Below are 19,953 nucleotides of genomic sequence, written 5' to 3'. Positions count from 1 at the left end.
AAAGAGTACTCCAAAATGAATGATTTTGCAAGAGCCTCAGCTGCTCAGTGTGACAGATAACAGTGATACTTGCTGGTCACAACACTTTTAATCACAAAGGACCTTAACGTATCTCAGACACCATATGCATAGATCAAACTCCAAACCACAGCCATCTCTGGATTCAGAGGAAGCCAAAAGCAAGTAATCACTGTCCTGAACAACTGCAGAGACTCAGAAACCACCCCACCTGCATGTGCAAGATGATCAAATAAAACAAATGTACATTTAAAGAAAAACCTGATTAAGTTCCATCTTTAGTAAGGGCAGGATTATATCATTAAAACATACATGAACCTTAACTTGTGATTTCTACAGGAACCCATTTTGGGTGTTGGTCATGTGGCTCATGACCTTTATGCTCACCCAAATATTCCCAGTTTCCATGGGGACAAGTAAAACTCAAGAAAACAACAGAGAGCCTGAAAGAAAATGGCTACAACATTCTCTGTAGGTCACAAAAACTAGCCCAGTACTGGGAATCAGGTTCAAAATTGAGAGATAAAGCCAGGAAGACACATAATATAACACAACTCACCTGACAGGAGCTGCTCTACCAGGAGGGGATGATTCTTATGATAGGTCAAAGGATCCATCTTCCCCCTACTCTCAAAACATACCTCCACATTGGACTATTATACCTTCCCAAATGAAATCCTTACTAACTCACAAAAAGAGGTAAGATTTTAGGTTTTAAATTTTTAACTAAAAGGCCTTAATGTGAGATTTAGGTATCCCAGAACAGAGAATTAGACAGCTCCAAGTTCAGACACTTGCACATCACGACGCATTTCCCAAGGGCAGCTTCACCTGGACACCAGACACAGTTACCCCAACTCCTCGTGGTGCCTGAGCTGTCTGCCATCGTACTTACTCTCTTTCCGCACATCAGCGAGAGCTGCATGAAGTTCCTCTTTAAACACAACTGCCTCCTTGGCAATTTTTTCTCCCTTGTCCAACAGATTCCAAGTGGCTTCTTCCACAGAAGCAAGCAAGACACGAGCTCTTTTGGAACGGCCCTTTTTCTTACTAGAAGGATTCTGTGGACAGTTCACTAATGTTGTAACCTACATTTAAAAGAAACAAAAGAGACAATAATGGTTTAAGCTCTACAAGTGAATTTATATTGTTCTTAAAAATAAAATATAATTAATAATAAGCAAAGAGATTCCCTCTGTTTTAGAGACAGACAGGCAAGCACAGCACAAACACCAAGAATGGGCAAAAGTATTGAATTCAATATGTTGCAATTTTACTCAATATGTGTCATCTTTGTTTTCTTCCTTCTGTAGGATCAAAGAAAAGTTAACAGAAATGTCACTGTTCTATTAACCCTGATGCCAACTCCTGCCACTGCTTGTTTTAAAACCTGCTCATAATAAATAAGAAAATACCAGTGCTATCTGAGGAGGCTTCAGCAAGGCAGGAATCATGGAACCATTAAGGTAGGAAACGACCACCATAATCATCAAGTCCAGCTGTCAAGCTATCAATGCCAAGTGCACCACTAAACCATGTCCCTAGAAACACCACATCCACGTGCTTTTTGAATACCTCCAGGGAAGGCGACTCCACCATGTCCCTTGGCAGCCTGTTCCAATGCCTGACACTCCTTCCAGGGAAAGAACTTCTCTTAATACCCAATCTAAACTTCCCTTGGTACAATTTGCAGCCATTTCCTCTTCTCCTGGCACTAGTTACTTGGGAGAGGAAACCAACCCACCACAGCCTCCTGGCAGGGAGTTGTACAGAGTGAGAAGTTACCCCTGAGCCCCCTTTTCTCCAGGCTGAGCCCCCTCAGCTGCTCCTCCTAATTCCTGTGCTCCAGCCCCTTCCCCAGCTCCTTTGCCCTTCTCTGCACAGGCTCCAGCACCTCCACGTCTTTCCTGTCATGAGTGACCCAAAACTGAACACAGGACTCGAGGTGTGGCCCCAGCAGTGCACAATCACTGTCCTGGTCCTGCTGGCCACATCAGTTCTGATGCAAGCCAGGCTCCCACCGGCCTCCTTGACCACCTGGGCACACATAGGCTTGTGTTCAGCTGCTGTCAGCCAGCACCCACAGCTTCTTTCTCCCCACAAGTGGGGTATTCCCATACTTCCAGCAAGGTATCCCAGAAAAAATACCCAAAATGACTATAGACACCTTTCAAAATGCTTTCTCTTCTTACCAAAGGGATATCCCACTGGCCAGAGCTCAGCACCTCCAAATTCTTCAGAGTGCTCTCAACATTAAAATTGTACAACAATTTGCCCAGAATTTAGATTTACCGCAGCTTAATCCAAACTATATTTTTACCAATGCACTTCAACATCCATAAAGAACTTATTTTTACAGACCATCCCACTCCACATTCCTCGTCATCTGAGTACAGCCTCCACACTCCAAGAGAATGTTTCTGAAAGACTATTCTCTAAAGCATTGCTTGAGCTGTAACACTAAAAACTACTCCCAAAACATTTTTCTAAAGTGTTATACAGATATTTTAAAGCACATCTTATTTTCATGAAGTTCAGTGACACTTTTTCATCATCCTGTCCTGTTCTCTCTGCCAGCTCATCTTCAGATCTTGTCCATGAATTCACACACTTGAGTGCTTTCCATGAATCATTACTTCTGAACGGAACTGACGAATATCCTCAGGGTTACATTTCTATAAACACATCTGTGAAACTTAAAAGCCCTGACCCCTGCACCATTCATGTGCAATCTGAGTGGGAAAGGACCATCCACTTGACATCAACTGCTTTGGCACGTCACAAGGGAGAGAGCAACAGAAATAACTCAGATTGTTAAAGATAAAGAAGGCTTGGGTATTTTTCTGACTGTGGCTCAAAGGAAGAAAATGGAATTATTTATTGCACATAAATCAGCCACCTGGCAGAGAATGCACTGGGAATAAAAATCATTATCTTTTATTTTTATAAACTCTCCAATGTCAGTTTTAGCACATTTAAGACAGTTTCAATGACCATATCTTTAAGAATGAGTTAGAGATCACAGGCCAGTACTTCCCATAAGAAAGGCATAAAACACCACCAAAAATTAGAAGCAGTCCAAAAAACGCTATCAAATAAAAGAGGTTTTTATAAATTTTAAGCATTTAATCACTATTTCACTAGAAAATAATATATTCTACTTTGCAGGTTTTTACTGAAGTAAAAATTTTACTTTTTTTAATGTAACATATCATTCTATATACTGTTCATTGATATGTTGAGGAAGAAAGGAAATAAAACAAATGAAAAAATATTCAAAAATAATCATTCTTGCAGATGAAAATCCTTGACTGTAAGGCCCTACATCTTCAGCATCACTGTCAGGAAATATTGGAGGAAGCAGCTGATTTCAAATACAAGTCAAAATTTGTTAGACAGCTCCTTGCTCATGGAGATTATGGAAAACAGAAAAACTCTGAATTTCTGTAACACAGACCCCCAGTAAGGAATGTGAAACCTTTATACAATTCTAGCCAGAAAGAACTGAACCACAGACTAACACAGTGTGCCACTGTTAACAGAGCTTGTACTGTAGTGGCAGAATACACAGTCACTGGTAACATTGTAAGAGAAAAGAAAAGCATTTCCCCATTAATCCTGCTCATGGATTCCCAGCTGTGAACACCTTGTGGCTGCCATGCACAGCAGGTCCCCAGCCCAGCTCTGGTAGGGGCAACATCGTTGTGCTAAAGGCACAAGGGGTTTCTAAGCCATTTTCTAGGCCATGTGCCACCACCCTGACAAAGCTGCATCATGCTGCTGTTGCCTGCTATTGCCATTACTTATTGGTTGAAGGGGTGGGGCTTCTTGTGGGGCCATGCTTATGCAAAATACTAAATTTCTAGGAAACTGAAGCAGTTCTTCCACTGCTATGTTCAGTTATGGGCAGCACTTAGAAACAATCTCTTAATATTGCAATACTTCAGGAAGCAGTGTCTTGATGCCTTGAACATCATAATACTTGTTTCACCTTTACCTTACTATAAAAAGTACTTTTAAGCATCAATCATAAGGCATTCTTTTTTGTTAACAATGTAGTGCAGTGTAACTAGATGTCAATCCCTAGACATTTAAGAAAAACAAGACATGAACTCAGAGACCTAATGAACACAGTAGAACCCCTGCCCACTGTTTCAAATCCAAAGTATTGGCCATACAAACACACACTGGCTTATCACACCCAGTGAGTAGAAGGTAAACTCACCATATGTAGAACTAAAACCAACAGTGTGTTTTCCCTGTGAGCAAATGTCTGTGGTGTGGATGACAGGTGGGAATACCAGCCTTTCAACTTGCCTGTTTGTCATCCGTGATCCAAGGGACTCCAAAATGCAGGGGTTTTTCTACACATTGTGTCATCTGAGCCCTGCTGACTTTGGCAACTACCTTTTTTAATATGCCAGATGTGTTGATTGAGAACTAGACTGAGAAGCCTTCCTCTCAAAACTAACATCCTCAAAACACCTGGAATCAAATAAAGGCCACAGACATAGGGAAGCCCCCAGGGCAATTCAGGGACGTTGTTTTATTCCAAGGATAGAGAAGCTGCCAGCTCTCAGAGGGTGTTACACAAAACAGTTGCTACACTGTTTTCAGAGTTTCATAGTAATCACCACTGCCAATTGCACTGTGCAGGGAAGAGAGGCAATTCAGGAAGTGACTTGCAGCTATTTCCACAACTACTTCCTACTTACTTCCCAGGCTGGTTTTGCCTCAGTTTTTTCCTATATTGATGCTGTAATTCTAATGACTGCCCTAACACTCAGCATAAGTGGTTAGGACAGACTTCAGAGAATCTCAAGCACTTCCATTGTTTCTTTCCTAAAACAGCATTACAAGATAATTAAATAAATAAATTACAACAGAAATTGCAAAATAAAGTTAAACTGTGTTCTAAGCAGCAGCTGATAAAGCGAATCTGGCAAGAACATAATTTTTATCTGTGACTGATCTGATTCTGTTTTTAATTACACATTAATTTTCATTTATTACCTTTCTAGCCTCTGAATCACCCCTCATTGAGTATGAGCTTTAAATCCTATTTCTATATTTTCAACATTTTCTTTCAAAGGGTCCACTCAAAACATAAGTTTTCCTTCCACAGGTCTGAAACAAGCAAAGTATTAAGCCTAAGATGGGGAAATTACAATCAAAATATTCTATGAGAACCAAAGTATCTCCAACTGGAACAGCCTCAAGGTTTTCAATGGTTGAGAAGAGCTGGGAGGAAAAAAAACCCCAAAACTTAGATGGTTTCTTTATTTTATTCTGGAACTGCACTTTGTTTTGTCATGTTTCTTTGATCCTGCAAAACTCAAACCAAAATTTACTTTACCTCCCCTAAAAACACCCACGGTGTTGCAGCTGCCTGAGCACAGTCTGACCTACTGATCTACAAGAGGTTTTTAAATTCAGTCTATCAAGACGTCTATTCTTACTACTTTGAAACTAATTTTATAACCCATCCACGTATCCTTGACAACTTCCACAAACCACTGACCTGGCAACTGAGGGATTTTATACCATCAATCATATCCAGGCAAAAATAAATAAACAAAGGCAGACAAAATGAGAGAGAGGCAGCTCAGTTAATAGCAGCTGGAAATGAAGTCATGATAGAAAAGGTTACTTTCTGAGGAAAGTAACCTTCAAGAAGGGAAAAATGAGTAAGGGAGGAAAAGACAAAAATTTAAAAATTCAAATATGACAATGAATAATTAATAAAAGAAAAGAAACTGGATGAGTTAGGGAGAGGCAAAGCTTCAAATGGGGAAAATACAACTTTATTTTTAAAGAATTACTTATTTCATGCAATGGAAATCCATTTGCAGTGTATTCACATTTAAGCATCTCCCAGATACCCCTGTGCAAGAGACCAGCCAGAACATGCAGCATTTACTATGACAGAGGGGTGGCAAAGCTGGAAGTGCCCAAATGGATGACCCAGTCTGGAAGGCAGAGCCCTGGAGAGCTCCTGAGTCAAAGTGAAGTGCAAGTGCAGAAGAGTTGTGCGTTGAATAATATCCTTAGTCCAGGATCTTCAGCCTTACTCCCTTCTCTCTGTGGCTATCCAGCTTACTTTCTGCAAATCTAAAATACCTGAATTATCAGTGGTTCCAGTAATTTCTCCACTGTAAATGTCTGGATCTGCAGATTCCGAGGATCAATTTTCAGTTTAATGTTTGGCACTTTGGTTGACATTTCACCTGGGTACAAAACAAGAGAAGTGCAATAAGCCAATTAACCATGACTACAAGCCTCACTGCCTTCTGTCAGAGCCCAGAGACTGCTCCTGTGAGTATGAACTTGCTTCATATCAGGCTTAAGATTTCAAGACATACAATTACCTTTTCCAATTCCCCATTTCTAAATTGTAAAAAAAAATGCCGGTACTTACACAAACCGTAAAATCATAAAGTACATATAACTCCTTATATTCACTGACAGATTTCTACATTGACTACAAAAAAATACAAAAAGGATAATTGAATTAGAATACCACTGAATAAAAGTCCTGTGCTAGTCTAAAAAGGAGCTTTAAAGCAAAAATATTAAATTCCATTACTGAATTTGTCACAAAACAACAACATTAATGCTATGTGCACAACATCTGTATCTTACTCCGTGTGCCAAATTACAGGGGTTAGAATAAGCACCTTAAGAATAATAAGCATATACAGAAGCCCTTAAGATTTCTGGGAATAAACAGCAGGAAAAAGTGAAACATTTTGTTATTTTATACCCTGCAATAACAAATATTTTTAAACTGTCAAGACAGATTAAGTTGAGAAAGCCTATTACTGAAATCAATAAGATGGAAGTAAAGCTAAGTAAGGTCTTTAAAGCGAATAAACCATCAATTAGGAACTTGATGTAGAATCTACTAATGTGAATTAATAGTTTTCACCAAGTTCACTGGGCCATGGCTCAGGCCATTAGACTGAAATAAGTGTGTGTCAACAAAGAGTTATAGCTGCTTTAGTTGGATTGCAACCCATAATCGTCCCAAAATAAAAGACATTTTAAATTTTGCAGTAATGTAGCTTCCCATAAAACACAGCTTGGCAAAGTCTTGTTAGCCAAGAAAGACTTCAAATACACAAATAATAGATATCTGTCCTTTTTAAGCAAGACTTATTGCAACCATTGGTGCTGTGTAATAAAGTCATAAAGTACTGCAGTTGTGCATGTTGAAGAGATTTACTGTCACCTTCCAGTGAACCTAGCACTGATTTAATACAGCACAGTAGCTCTGGGGTTTCTATAGCAAGTGGGGTAGAAATGGATCTGGAGAGCTACCCACATTTCACTTATAAGCAAAGATAATACAAGCAATAATTGAAGAATTGCAAAATAAAGCAATTTAGGGTTCTGCCATTCTTATTAAAGGTTCCACAAGTGCCAAGTTTTTCTTTTATTACAAACTATACTAGTGGCAGACCTAAGTTCCCACAAATTCAGCTGCATCCAGCCAGGTGACAGCACATGGAATTAACTGATTTTTCAGCTTTAATTCTGAGCCAAAAGACAGAGAAAAAAGAAACTGAGATCAAACTGACCAGAAAAAAAAAACACTTTTCCTTCCACAGATATGAATGGAAAGAGAACTCTAGATAAATGCCCATCACAACAGTTGCAAGCAGATGGTGTTGACTGTGCTGTGAATTCTTTTCTGGTCAAACAGACATCAGTGACAAGGGGACAGGTAAACAGCATGGAGACAGTACTTGGTGCTTCTAATGGGACCTAAAGAAACCACTGGCTGATTCAGATAATTTTTTTGCAGATGCACTCATGGTTTAACTTTGCAGTGGCTTCCCCACAACTCCTTGATAGAAGGATGTCAGCACCTGCTTTACTCAAAATGCAGAAATTAAACCTTTCTGCTGCTTGCTCTCCACTCTCACAGCACAACCTCGTCTGCTACACAGTATCTGCGATAATCAGGTCCTTTCTACACTTTGGCAGACAAACATGGAGTTGTAATTAAAGTCAATTCCTCTTACTAGAGGATCAGTGTGCTCCAGAATCCCACCACAGGCCACTCTCAAACTTGGGAAGTATTACAACTCCAACCCCATTCTTGCAGGTCAGAAAAAAAGTAATCCATGTGTCATGACTTCGCCTCTTCTGGGTTGTTCTGTGTTTTTTGCTTGTTTGTTTGTTTGTTTCTTACTTTTAGCATGTTGTCCAACATCAGCATTTTTGTTCTTTGCTTGAGCCCTGAGTTCAAAGGCCAGTTAAGCCAATAATAGCTTTTAGCCTTGAGTCAGGCCCATAATGAAACATCAACTGAAAGTCAATTGCAAAAACTATTGTCTCTGAAAATTTCAATTATATTCTAAGATATAAATAGCTCACTTAAAGGCTCACCTGCTGATTCTTAAGTAAAATTCTAATGCTTCCTGAAACTTCCTTAAAGCAGAAACATAGAAACAGTTTTGCAAGCCAACGCAGTGAAAACTACAAGATCTTAAATTATTCTGATAATCTGACTACATTTTTTTAGTTTACCAGGCTCTCCTTACTGTTATATACCATATTGGCTAATCAGTATTTAAATTGGATTATTTAATTTTTTTTTTTAATTAAGGCAAGGATGAGAGGTGATAGAAACAAAAATCACAGCCAGTAAAGATCATCATGGGATTTTCTCTGGCATTTCCACTTACTAAGTGAACCTCTGTCCTTCCAGATCATATTCATTAAAATAACAAAATCTGATGTTTGCCTCAGGAAAAATTGAAAATCAACATCCCACCTTCCATTTTTTTTGTTTTTAATGCATTTGTCTGCTCCAATATAACACCCCCCTAACTACAGCAGGGGCCTTAACTGTGAGATATTTTGGTAAAAGGCTGTATAACCTCGTACTCAGTTAGATTAACCTTTCAGGAGGCAATCTCAGCCCTGTACACCAGCAGCTCTTACAACACTTAGGATGTTAAGCATGTGTTACAAGATACAGTTGTGTCCCAGAACAGCCAGAAAAGCAACCACCTGGACTCTCCTACCAAGTGCTACCAACCTCAAGATAACAAAATTTTTTTGTCTTTTAATCAGATGTCAAAACTTTTGAGTCTTTTGGTGTCAGAAGAAAAAGACACTGGAAAAGCAGCCAAAGTCTATACCCCTCTGCAATGCAACATGAACACAGCACCTGCAGCTTTTTTTTAGAATCTGTAAGTACACTGTATACAGACATTAACTAATAAGGGTCAGAAAGCAGAGCCAAAGACATTCTGCACAAATTAGAAAACCTTTACTTTAGAATCCATTTCCTGCTAGATTGTTAGAAAGCCAACAGTGCATCACTCACCTATCCTAGAAAATATATGGTCCATATTCAGCACTAAAGCAACTGTCTATGTAATTTCCTTGTGTTAGGAACTTCAGTGCAAGTGCCTTGGCTCACCACTGGGCTTCTGAGGCATCTGCAAGGCACTGCCTGACAAGCTCCCCAGTGTATTTCAGGATGAGTGACAGCACACAGCGGCTGCTGGAGGGGTGGCAGGGGGATGGGCATCCTTAAAGCTGTATAGCAGAGCGTAAGCGTGGCAAAAAGTTTAGAGTTGAAAAAGTTTTGAACAATTAGATGACACGAAGCATGAAATTACTTGTACTTCCAGGGATTATTCTTGGAATCTTCAGCACAGCAACTGCTTTGCCATGCATTCTGACTGTGTGCCTACTACAGTCTGGAGGCAGTGACTCACTCCTGAACTGGACAGCAAAGGGATTGATAAAGCTCCGACCCAGGAACTTGGCACCAAATTTGTTTTTCTCTGTTGTTTGTTTTCTATTGTATGGCACTCTACAATGACACAAAATATGTTATCCTAGCAATTTCAGAACATGCAAAGGCCTATTGCCTTCTAAAAAATGAAGAAAAGGTAAAACAAAGTGATCAGGATTTGCATTTTTTACCACGATGCATTTGGACAGGGTGCCTGAGGATTCCCAAGATATGAAACAGAATTTTTTTACTATCCATTCTCAATTTCAGTATTTCCTATACTGCTTCATTTATTGTTACCATCAGCACTCTGGGAATAAAATTTGTTAGCCTTTTTGCTACAGTCAGTACAGCAAGTGCAAATCAGACTTCATAGAAGCCACAAAAACAATTACAGTAAATTCACGAATACAAGCCGCACTGAGTATAAGCCACATCTCTGGGTGTTGGCAAATATTTCGGTTTTTGTCCATAAATAAGCCGCACCTGAATATAAGCCGCTCTGTCGTTCGCAGCGAGGACCTGCATGCAACAAAGTTGCCAAATACTAACAGAACCGCGGCATGGCAGGGGGTTTACTGGCTCAACTAAGGCTGTGCAGGCTCGGCCCACTAGGGGCTGCTGACGGGGCCAGGTGGCCCAGCCCGGCGCTGACACTCGGGGCTGGCCACCGCCTCTGGGTTCGCTCGCCCCGGCCCCGCTCCCGCTGCGGTGCCGGCCGGGCACGGAGAGAGCGCCCCGCTCACGCCGCGGCGCTGGCCGGGCACAGAGCAACCCCTACTCCCGCCACGGCGGTGGAGGGCGGGGGCAGAGCACCCCCCGTCCTCCCCGGGCCGCGGCAATGGAGGCGCAGGGCCCCCGTCGGCTCCCCGGGCCGCGGCAATGACGGCGCGGGCTCCCCCCCTCCTCTCGAACCCGCGGCAATGGCGGCGCAGGGCCCCTGCCAGCTCCCCGGGCCGCGGCAATGGCGGCGCAGGGCCCCCGTCAGCTCCCTGGGCCACAGCAATGGTGGCGCGACCCCCCCTCTCCTCCCCGGGCCGCGGCAATGGCAGCGCAGGGCCCCCCGCTCCTCCCCGAGCCGCAGCAATGGCGGTGCGCCCCTCCCCCCTCTCCTCCCCGAGCCACGGCAATGGTGGCGCAGGCCCCCCCCGTCCTCCCCGAACCGCAGCAATGGCGGCATGGGGGCCCCCCGCTCCTCCCCGGGCCGCGGCAATGGCAGCGCGGGGCCCCCCCGTCTCTCCCCTGGGCTGCAGCAGAGGAGGAAAGAGAGCTCTCCCGCCTCTCTCCCCACCCCCTGTGCTGCCTGCAGGGAGCCAGGGCAACACGGTAACACCGTAACAATCGCGAAATACCGGCTTTTACTGGCAGGTGCTTGGCTCGGTGCCCTGGCTGGCACGTCTGGGGTTGTAAATGTTAGAAAATTATTCACAGATTAGCCGCCCCCGACTATTAGCCGCACTTCCGGGTTTCCACCAAAATTTTTGTCAAATTGCTGCGGCTTGTATTTGTGAAATTACTGTACTGCATTTTCCTTTAATCCTCTAGCTGACACACAAAGTAAGATATTCAGGATGCCAAAATCTTCTAGTTCAGGCACAGAAAAGTCCATGCTGTTGTACTGCAAAGAGAAAACCTCCTTCACTCTGTAGGCCAGACCATGCTCCAGAATGGAGCAGTATCTCTGACACCTGGGAAGGATCTGGCCCATTTAACACCAGGTAAAATCTATAAAGCACTTGCTAAATTATTTAAATTGCCAGACAAAGCTGACAGGTTACTCTCCCACCATCTCAGATTTCATCATTTCTTACCACTAGCAACAAGAAACATGGCTATTAATGCACAGAGACCACAAAGGAGACCTGGAGAAGCTGGTAAGATTCAGACCCATTAATAACATTTATTCACTGAAAGCTTCTTTATTTAAATAGGCTTTGCATTTAGGTGTAGGCTGGTAATGAAGTAACTGGAAGATTTTTTTGATCTAAGCCCCAAAAATTAAAACCAAAAACTACACCACTTCCTTTTGCATTTCCTCTCAATTCTGCCTGTGTTTACTTTCTTCCTAGAGCACTTTTTCAAACCACATCTGAAAAGCAGTTAAAATTCACAAGAACACAAGATTTCCACCAAGTTCTTCAACATAGTTCTCAGCATACACAATGTGATACATCACATCTTACAATCAATCTACCAAGGAAAACAGCCTAAGCCTAGTTCTTTATGGATATTGGAGAACCTCCATGGCAAGCAATGGTTCATGATTGACCTAATGGCATTAAAAGGTTTAATTAAGGTTTATGGGGGGAAAAAAAAAAACAAAAAAACCACACAAACCACTTTTGAGGTGGGATAAAGCATCACACCTCAATTAACTTGTCTCATGAAAGCTTTCTTATATCTAGCAAGTTAAAAATATGAGATTTTCCCCAGGTTTGTAGCTCAGAACAAGCTCTCTTCCTTGTTTAGTAATCACATTTACTTTTCCTACAGTGCTTTCCATCAAAGCACTGTTTCAAGCAGAGGTTGTGTTCCAGTATCACATAAGGAAAGAGAATCACGGAGGAAAAATTATTAACTCAAGATCAGAGAGAATGCCAGTGGCAGACTGCTGGAATAAAACCATAATAACATTGAAGCACTTTACCACACATTCTTTAATGGAGGCCAAAAAGCAGGCTGAGGAGAGTAAAACATTTTCAGACACTATAAATCTATAGAACACAATCCCTCTTCCATACTCCTGTGTTAGGATTACCCTGATACTGGTGTTGCTTACTCCCAGGAAGGTCAGAAATCACCTCCCTTAAACATCCTACCAGAATCCTTCCTTTGGTGAATGCACACACTCCAGCAAATCCCAGGAGATGTTCCAGCAGAAATGGGAACCCTGCAGCCTGAGCAGCTCCACAGCCTTTGGCTCTGGACGGTTTCTCAACCAACAGCTATCCAAAAAATGTGTTACTGCTGAGCCTACAGCCAGTGCAAGAAAAACCTCCCCACTGCAGTACAGCATGGAAACTTGGGAACCTGACAGTATCTCACTATCAGTAAACTAATTTCACTCATCAGTGGAGTTCCACGGATATGCACCACTGTGGGTGACTACAGAATTAAAATAATACAGCTAAGGCTGGAAACACTTTAGAAATCTAATGTTTGTAGCATTCCTTCCATGTACATTTTTGCAGGTACTGGAGATTTTGGTCTGAAAACTAGAGTTCTAATATTTAAGGAACTGAAAAAGCATTTACTTAAAAAAAACAAAAACAACGACAGCAACAACAACAAAAAAGCCACACACACACACAAAAGAAGGTGGTGTCACATCAGATGGCAGCATTTCATTAAAAAAAAACCTTAATATTTCTTTGAGTTATTTAAAATTCTTAAATAAAACCCCCAATCCTTCCACATGAGCCTCAGTGCTATTTTCACTGTGTGCAGTTTGAGCCCAGAACAAGGACTCCTCTCTATTTAAGTGGCACAGTTCTTCCATGGATGGTTATCTGAGCTCCTGACGATAGGTTAAGGAGGTCTGGCTCCAAGCCCTCTCTTTTGTTATCACATTTAAAGTGTTCCTATCTGTGCCCAGAACCAGAGACCCTGCTCAAATAAAGTTCAAGTTGACCTTCCACTAAAAATAGGATATTGTTCAACTCATTAAAACAATAAAAATTCCATGAGGTGCTACTAAAAGGTTTAAAATTTTATTTACTGTAAACACAATTCCCCATTACCCCTTAGTGCTATTTGCTGATAGTTATCTATTACATTACATTCTGCTGTTTTGCTTAAAAATTGTGTCTCAACTGCAAAGAGGTAAAAAACCAGGGTTTCTTCTCTTTGTAGAGCTGCTGTCCATTTTGCCAATAGATTTGGTTGTTTCCTACCCATGCCCCACCCCAGGATGGTTCACCATCATGCACTATTTCCTCTAACTGTTTTCTAACTGATACAAAGGTTTGCAGTATTTGTTTTGTCCAGTGACCTAAATAGTGTTTTAGTATTCTAGAATAGCATTCTTCTTCCCTGCTGCTTACAGACATGCCCAAAACAGCCCCAAAATTAAGAGCAGCAAATGTGATTGATACTTTTTATATATAAAGAGAGAAAAAAAATCCAACCAAACTTTGTTCCAAGGTGAATTAATTTCCCAACATTTCCTAGTTCAACAGATTTGCACTAGGAGAAATCAGTTCATTATGGTTTCTTTAACAATTCGTTATGGTTTCTTCCTAAATGCCTGTCACAAGGCCTAATTTTTGCTGTTGGGGCTTCACTAGGTCTGAACACAGCTCTTGTCTTCAATTTTACCTAACAGAAAAGTGTGCCCATAAGGGTTTTGAAATATGCACCATGTTACACTAAACATAACAGCCCTCTATTACAATAAATACTTTTTTATATTTTGAAATTCAAAAGAAATGGTATAAAATTGTACAGTGACTCATTACTTTCACACTGAGGTGCAATCAACATACATTTACACAAACCTTCCTTCAATTAGGTGCAAGATCCAGCAAAGTACCAGGAGGCAATCTAAGCTTTTTTTTAAAATAGCATCCATACAACATTTTATTCTTCCTTTTCCAATATTCCAAAACGGCTTCTCATATTTGGAAAATACACACTGCACAACTTCAGCTACTGGCTTGAAGTGACAATGATTAAAATATTTAGAATATTTAGATTTCTTAAAAAATCATGCTTAAAAGTTCATTTTTTAGAAAGTTGGCTAAGAAAATCAGCCTTTTAACTTCTATAAACTTTTGGAGTGATTATTTCATTAAGCAACTGTGGTTCCATCTGTAGCTTCATGTACTTGCACTAAGAGGAAAATTGCCTACATTTTTCTCCCATCTTACCTTTTGAATCAAGACTGCAAGGAAAGGAGCTCCTAGAAACAGCTTTATGAAGAATTCCACCTGATGCAGTTGGACTCCAGGGGCACCCACAGCGAGCTGCAAATGTTGCCCGTCAGCCCCAGTAGGTAAGGAACAAAACGGGAGGGCAGCACTCCACTGGAACTCCTCCCAAAATGGCAGTGCCCGACCTCAGCCACAAATAGCTACTGAGAACTACTTAGAGACACCAAAGCTCAGTCCTAGCCTCGCAAACCAGGCCTGACACAGGGCTTATAGAGCCTAAATCAGACTCCAGGGAAGGCAGTGGCAAAGCCCCCTCAAAAATCCATGAGGTTCAGGCTGGACATGAGAAGGGAAAGGGGAAGAAGGAAGGCGAAAGCCACTACAGTAAATCCACACTCAAATACAGATGCAATGTATATCTCCTTCATTCACCTTCACAAAACACTCAAAACACACTTCCAGATTCATAATCCTCCATTTCTAAGATTTTCCACCAAGGCAGCCATTTAAAAATTTGACATGAGTGAGGTTCTGCTAATCTGCTAACATAGCAAATTGGAGTGCCCTGAAGGGCAGTTTACAATACACATGGAACAAGAAAACCCTCCTAAACCCCCCAAAAGGCAGAGGCTGCTCAATATTTCCACCTACTTTGCTGGAGACTGGAGGTCCTAAATCATTCAGTCTGAAAATCCGTATGAAGTCCACGACTCGGGCTGAATTTTCATTTTGGAAAATTTCAGTGGAAGCAGTTTGGCTATTTTTAGTTGATTTAGAGGTAAAAATGGCACAGATAGCCTCAGAGTTGAGTAACCTGACACTACCTAACAGCACTGGGGAGACTCAACAAGGAATGAGGGGGAAAAACACCCAAACCTAAGGAAGGAGCACATACTGTGACTACACAGGAGAAGGAAAAGAGAAAAAAAAAACCAGCTTGGACATAAATAAGAGACAGAACTGAAACAGTTGCAAGGAACAGGGAAAAAAACCAGTCCCATTAAAGCCCTGTCATGCAAAGGCCAACTGATTTCAAAAGTGTCTTTCTGCACTTAGAGATTAATAGGAGGAAGACAGCAAAAAGGATTATTGATGAAAAAGCTTCAAATATTATTAACATAAAATAGGCAGACTTTCCTAGATTATATAATCATTTATTACAGGGAAATGCACTTGGTATTGCCATATTAAGCTTACAATTTTATTCATAATTCATTCCTCTCAGGTTCATATTTCAAGCTTAAACCCTGAAAAAAATCATTCCTTTCTCACCTCCAACTCATGAATTTAAAAGATGTGAACAACAACAGACAGATAAGAAAGCTGCTGGAGTTAGATTTAATTTTATGAGTACTGTATTAAAACTATATCATGCAATGCAAGTATAATCTCACCACCTGCAGATTTTATTTCTCAGCATTTTTAGCTCTCTCATTTACTTTATTAATGTTACTTAAAAGTTAAAACAGAAACACAATTCACTTCACTGCAAAGGTCAATATAGACAAGTGGATTTACGTAAATGATCCCTATTAAACTTTTTAAATCACTAGATCTTTGTAACTGCATCAGTGTTTTATTTATGAAGCAAATTACTCTAGAGGTGAACAGCAACCCTCTTTGTTTTAACAGACTCACTAATGAGAGGTGTGAAAAATGCTCATTTAATTTGAAGTTTTTTGACCCATCATTTTGAAACGAGGAATGGAATTCAGGTGCTTAAGGTAAGCACCTAGAACCATTTTAGATACTGTAGGATCCATCAGAAAAGCCTCTCAGACACCCCAGGTCTCCCACAGACTTCAACCACATATGCAAGGGCTATATGTGGGGATGCTTTAAAAGGCCAAAAGTGTCTAAAATGGTGCTAATCACCAACCTTCAGACACTTCTCCAATTGGAGAGGCAACTCTGTTGAATTCCTGGTGCTTCTCAAAAACTGTGATAACTTCAGGGCAGCAGTCAGAACTGGCAGGGTTTGGACAAGGTTCTTGCCATCCCAAAGCAATAAAAATAAGCACCTTCTTACAAAAGACCCTGAAAGCATTTTCAAATGTTGCTGAAGCAAGAGGCTGGCAAGGCTGAGAGGAGTGTTTGTACTAATATACCAAAAATGAAGCAGCACAGGCAACTGTATTCATTTCCCTGGAAAGATGAACAAAAGTAAAAGCCACTATACTAAAAGAGACCCCCCAAAACCCCTATATAAAATATGTTTTTGCCTATTTACATACCATTCGTGAAAGCTCTGAGCAAAAGGCAGCCAGGTCCAGGACACACCAGATATCCAGAAACACCTCTCTGAGCCACACCCTCTCCTCGGTAAGGGGGGATTTCATGTGTCCCTTCGACCCAAAACCCTCCCCAGTTTCTACACTGAAGGGGCCGTCTGCCTCACCAGCCTCCTGAAGACATGTGCACCTGCTTTCAACATGCCCAGCTCCCTGTTTCCACTTTCCTTCGCTCCTTCTCCTCGCACAGGACAGAGTGCTCTCCCCATGTTAACGGAGGCGGGCACTGCAACACTGCCAGGCCTGGGGCTGACCTGAGGGGAAAAGGATGCAATCCTGAGGGGACAGGGGGGAACTGACCTGAAGGGAATAGGGCGTGAGCCTGAGGGGACGGAAGGGATCAGACCTGACAGAAAAAGGGCATGATCCTGAGGAGACGAGGTTTTGACCTGAGGGGAAATGAGCGTGATCCTGAGGGGACGAGGGGGACCTGACCTGAGGGTTAAAAGGGCTGGAACCTGAGGAGAGGGTTCCTCACCTGAAGGGAAAAGGGCTCGAACCTGAGGGGAGGGCTCCTGGTCTGAGGCTGAGAGGGCGGAACGGAGGGGCAGTCTGGCCTGGGGGGGTCTGGCCTATGGGGGCCGAGGGGGATCCGACTCGACAGGAGGTTCGGATCTGAGGAGGGGGCCAGCCCCGCTCCTGCCCCGCACCGCAGGGACGACACCACCACTCTTCCTTGGCTCTGTGACGGGTAGATAGCTCACAGAGGGAACCTGTGCACTAAGCCCATTTCTGGGGGTTGATTTAAAAGCATTTTATGTCAGTGTTCTCGTATTCTCCCTTCTGGCGCACACTGTTTTTTCAGGTTATTCCAGTCCCCCATGATTCCTCCTCCACTTTGATTCATCAGATGAGATTCTGCTTTTTTATCTTCTGCTATAAGACTCTGGGTAGGATTTCATAGCTGTGAATGAGAGCTACACCTATGGAGACACTGCACTTCGGGCAAACACGTTGAACGCTTAATCAAACAAATAAGGTACCCTTGAAAACAAAGCAGTAATTTCACGATTATAAGCCGCACTTCCAGGTGTCAGCAACTTTTTGTTCTTTGTCTATATATAAGCCACAGCTGATTATAAGCTGCATGTCCGGGTGTCAGCAACCGTCTTGGGTTACAATACAGAGTGTGATAAAAGGTGTCTGTTCTATCACCATCTGTTGAGGGTGGGGGCAGTGATCCTTATCTCCATGGGAGATATTATGCTAATGGGCCATCCATTGAAACCAGGTGGGGCATTGTTCTTTATCTTTTCACAACCCATCCTTCCTCCAGCGAGTCATTTTCTGCTGATGGCCCATTGAGTCCCACTGTGTGACTGATAAAATAACTTCATCCCATTGGAAGTTGCTCCAGCCAGGCGGAAGAGCCCAACATTTCTTACCAAGATAAAAACAGAGGTTTTGGGACACTAAGGGAGCCCCTTTCTCCACTGGACTCCAGAGGAAAACCGGATTTCTCCACATCACCACTGGACCTCCAGAGGGAAACTGCACCTTCTACAGGAGCACTGCTTCAACTGAATCACATCTGTCACTGCAAGAGGACTGCAACCATCATCTAATGGGACTGCTACCAACACCCCACCTGACGGGGTGTACTCTGACTTTGTCAGGGTTTAGAGTTTGTTTCTTTGTAGTACTGTATTTCTATTTTAATTTCCCTAGTAAAGAACTGTCATTCCTAATTCCCATATCTTTGCCCGAAAGCCCCTTGATTTCAAAATTATAATAATTTGGAGGGAGGGGGTTTACATTCTCCATTTCAAAGAGAAGTTCCTGCCTTTCTGAGCAGACACCTGTCCTCCAAACTAAAACAGCAACTTTTCATTCTTTATCCATATATAAGCTGCACCTGATTATAAGCCGCACTTTGGGTTCGGACCAAAATTTTAGTCAAAATGGTGCGGCTTATAATCGTGAAATTACTGTAACTTTGAAATCAATACGTTATTCCTATTTGCATTGGATGAAGACAATCCCAGTCTTGGGCAGTGATCATCCAGATAAGGAACCTGGCCTATTCACACTTCTACATCTCATGTACCTGGATTTCATTTCCACAGAAGGCAAATGGAAAATTCCTAACTGGTGAGTGACTAAATGTACCTCCAGAACTGTCTGACCACGCACACGGCCTGAGACACAACCCTGTGCCCACCAGTATAGATGTCATCATATTTTCCAAAATTATTTAGATTCAGCTAGGCCAAGGAAAATTTTATAATCGGATTCTTTAACAAAATTCCACGCTCCTGCAATAACTTTCGATGTTAGCTGTCACTTGAAACAATTCAGAAATAAATCTATTCTTTTAGAGAGCACATTCCAATATTCTGACTCTACATTTGCCTTTAATTATTATCTGTAAATAAATTCAGTAATTAGTACAGTAATTTCATGACTATAAGGCCACCCTTTTGACTAAAATTTTGGTCCGAACCCGGAAGTGCGCCTTATAGTCCGGTGCGCCTTATATAATGGACAAAGTTCAGAAATTTGCCAACCCGGAAGTGCGAGCTGCGAGCTGAGCTGGGACCCGGGGGAGCTGTGGCTGCGTGGGGGAAACCGGGAACCGCCGCGGCCGCTGGGCGAGGGGACACCGGGACATGGCGCGGCTCTCAGGCGGGGGTATGCTGTGCAGCCGCCAGCCGGGGAGAAGTAGGGAGAAACTGTGCAGCCACTGGCCAGAGGGACGCGGCGCGGCTGTCGGTCAGGGGGACGCGGGGAGAAGTGGCGCGGCAGCTGCCAGCCAGGGAGAAGTGGAGAAGGAGGAAGCCGCCACTGCTGGCCTGGCGCTAACCGCGTGGGGAGGCAGGGAGGGAGCCGCCACGGCCGGTTCCAGACCGGCACTAAGCGCGCAGGGACGCAGGAAGCCTCCGGCTCCAGCCCGGCATGAATTGCACGGGAACGGAGGAAGCCACCACCACTGGCCTGGCGCAAGCTGCACGAGGAGGGAGGGAGCTGCTGGCCCGGTGCAAGCTGTGGCCACCCTGAGGCAACCTGGACCACCACG

General features: G+C 42.6%; 1 protein-coding gene across 2 annotated transcripts in view; it reads right to left on the bottom strand.

Annotated features, from left to right (window-relative positions):
• The window catches only part of CTNNA3 (catenin alpha 3), a 413,367-nt gene extending 403,881 nt beyond the window's left edge, over positions 1-9,486 (bottom strand). For both annotated transcript variants that reach the window (XM_033066154.1, XM_033066155.2), the window contains exons 1-3: positions 9,359-9,486; positions 6,139-6,245; positions 914-1,106 (exon numbers count right to left, since the gene is read on the bottom strand). In XM_033066154.1, coding sequence (XP_032922045.1) covers positions 914-1,106; positions 6,139-6,245; positions 9,359-9,383 — 325 coding nt within the window. In that variant the 5' untranslated portion in view covers positions 9,384-9,486. The remainder of the gene's footprint in view (positions 1-913; positions 1,107-6,138; positions 6,246-9,358) is intronic.
• Between the last annotated feature and the right edge of the window lie 10,467 nt (positions 9,487-19,953).

Source organism: Catharus ustulatus, chromosome 8 (assembly GCF_009819885.2).
Source record: "Catharus ustulatus isolate bCatUst1 chromosome 8, bCatUst1.pri.v2, whole genome shotgun sequence".
In the NCBI taxonomy this organism is placed as follows: domain Eukaryota; kingdom Metazoa; phylum Chordata; class Aves; order Passeriformes; family Turdidae; genus Catharus; species Catharus ustulatus.
The sequence above is the reverse complement of the archived record's forward strand: the minus strand, read 5'-3'. Positions and strand labels throughout refer to the sequence as shown.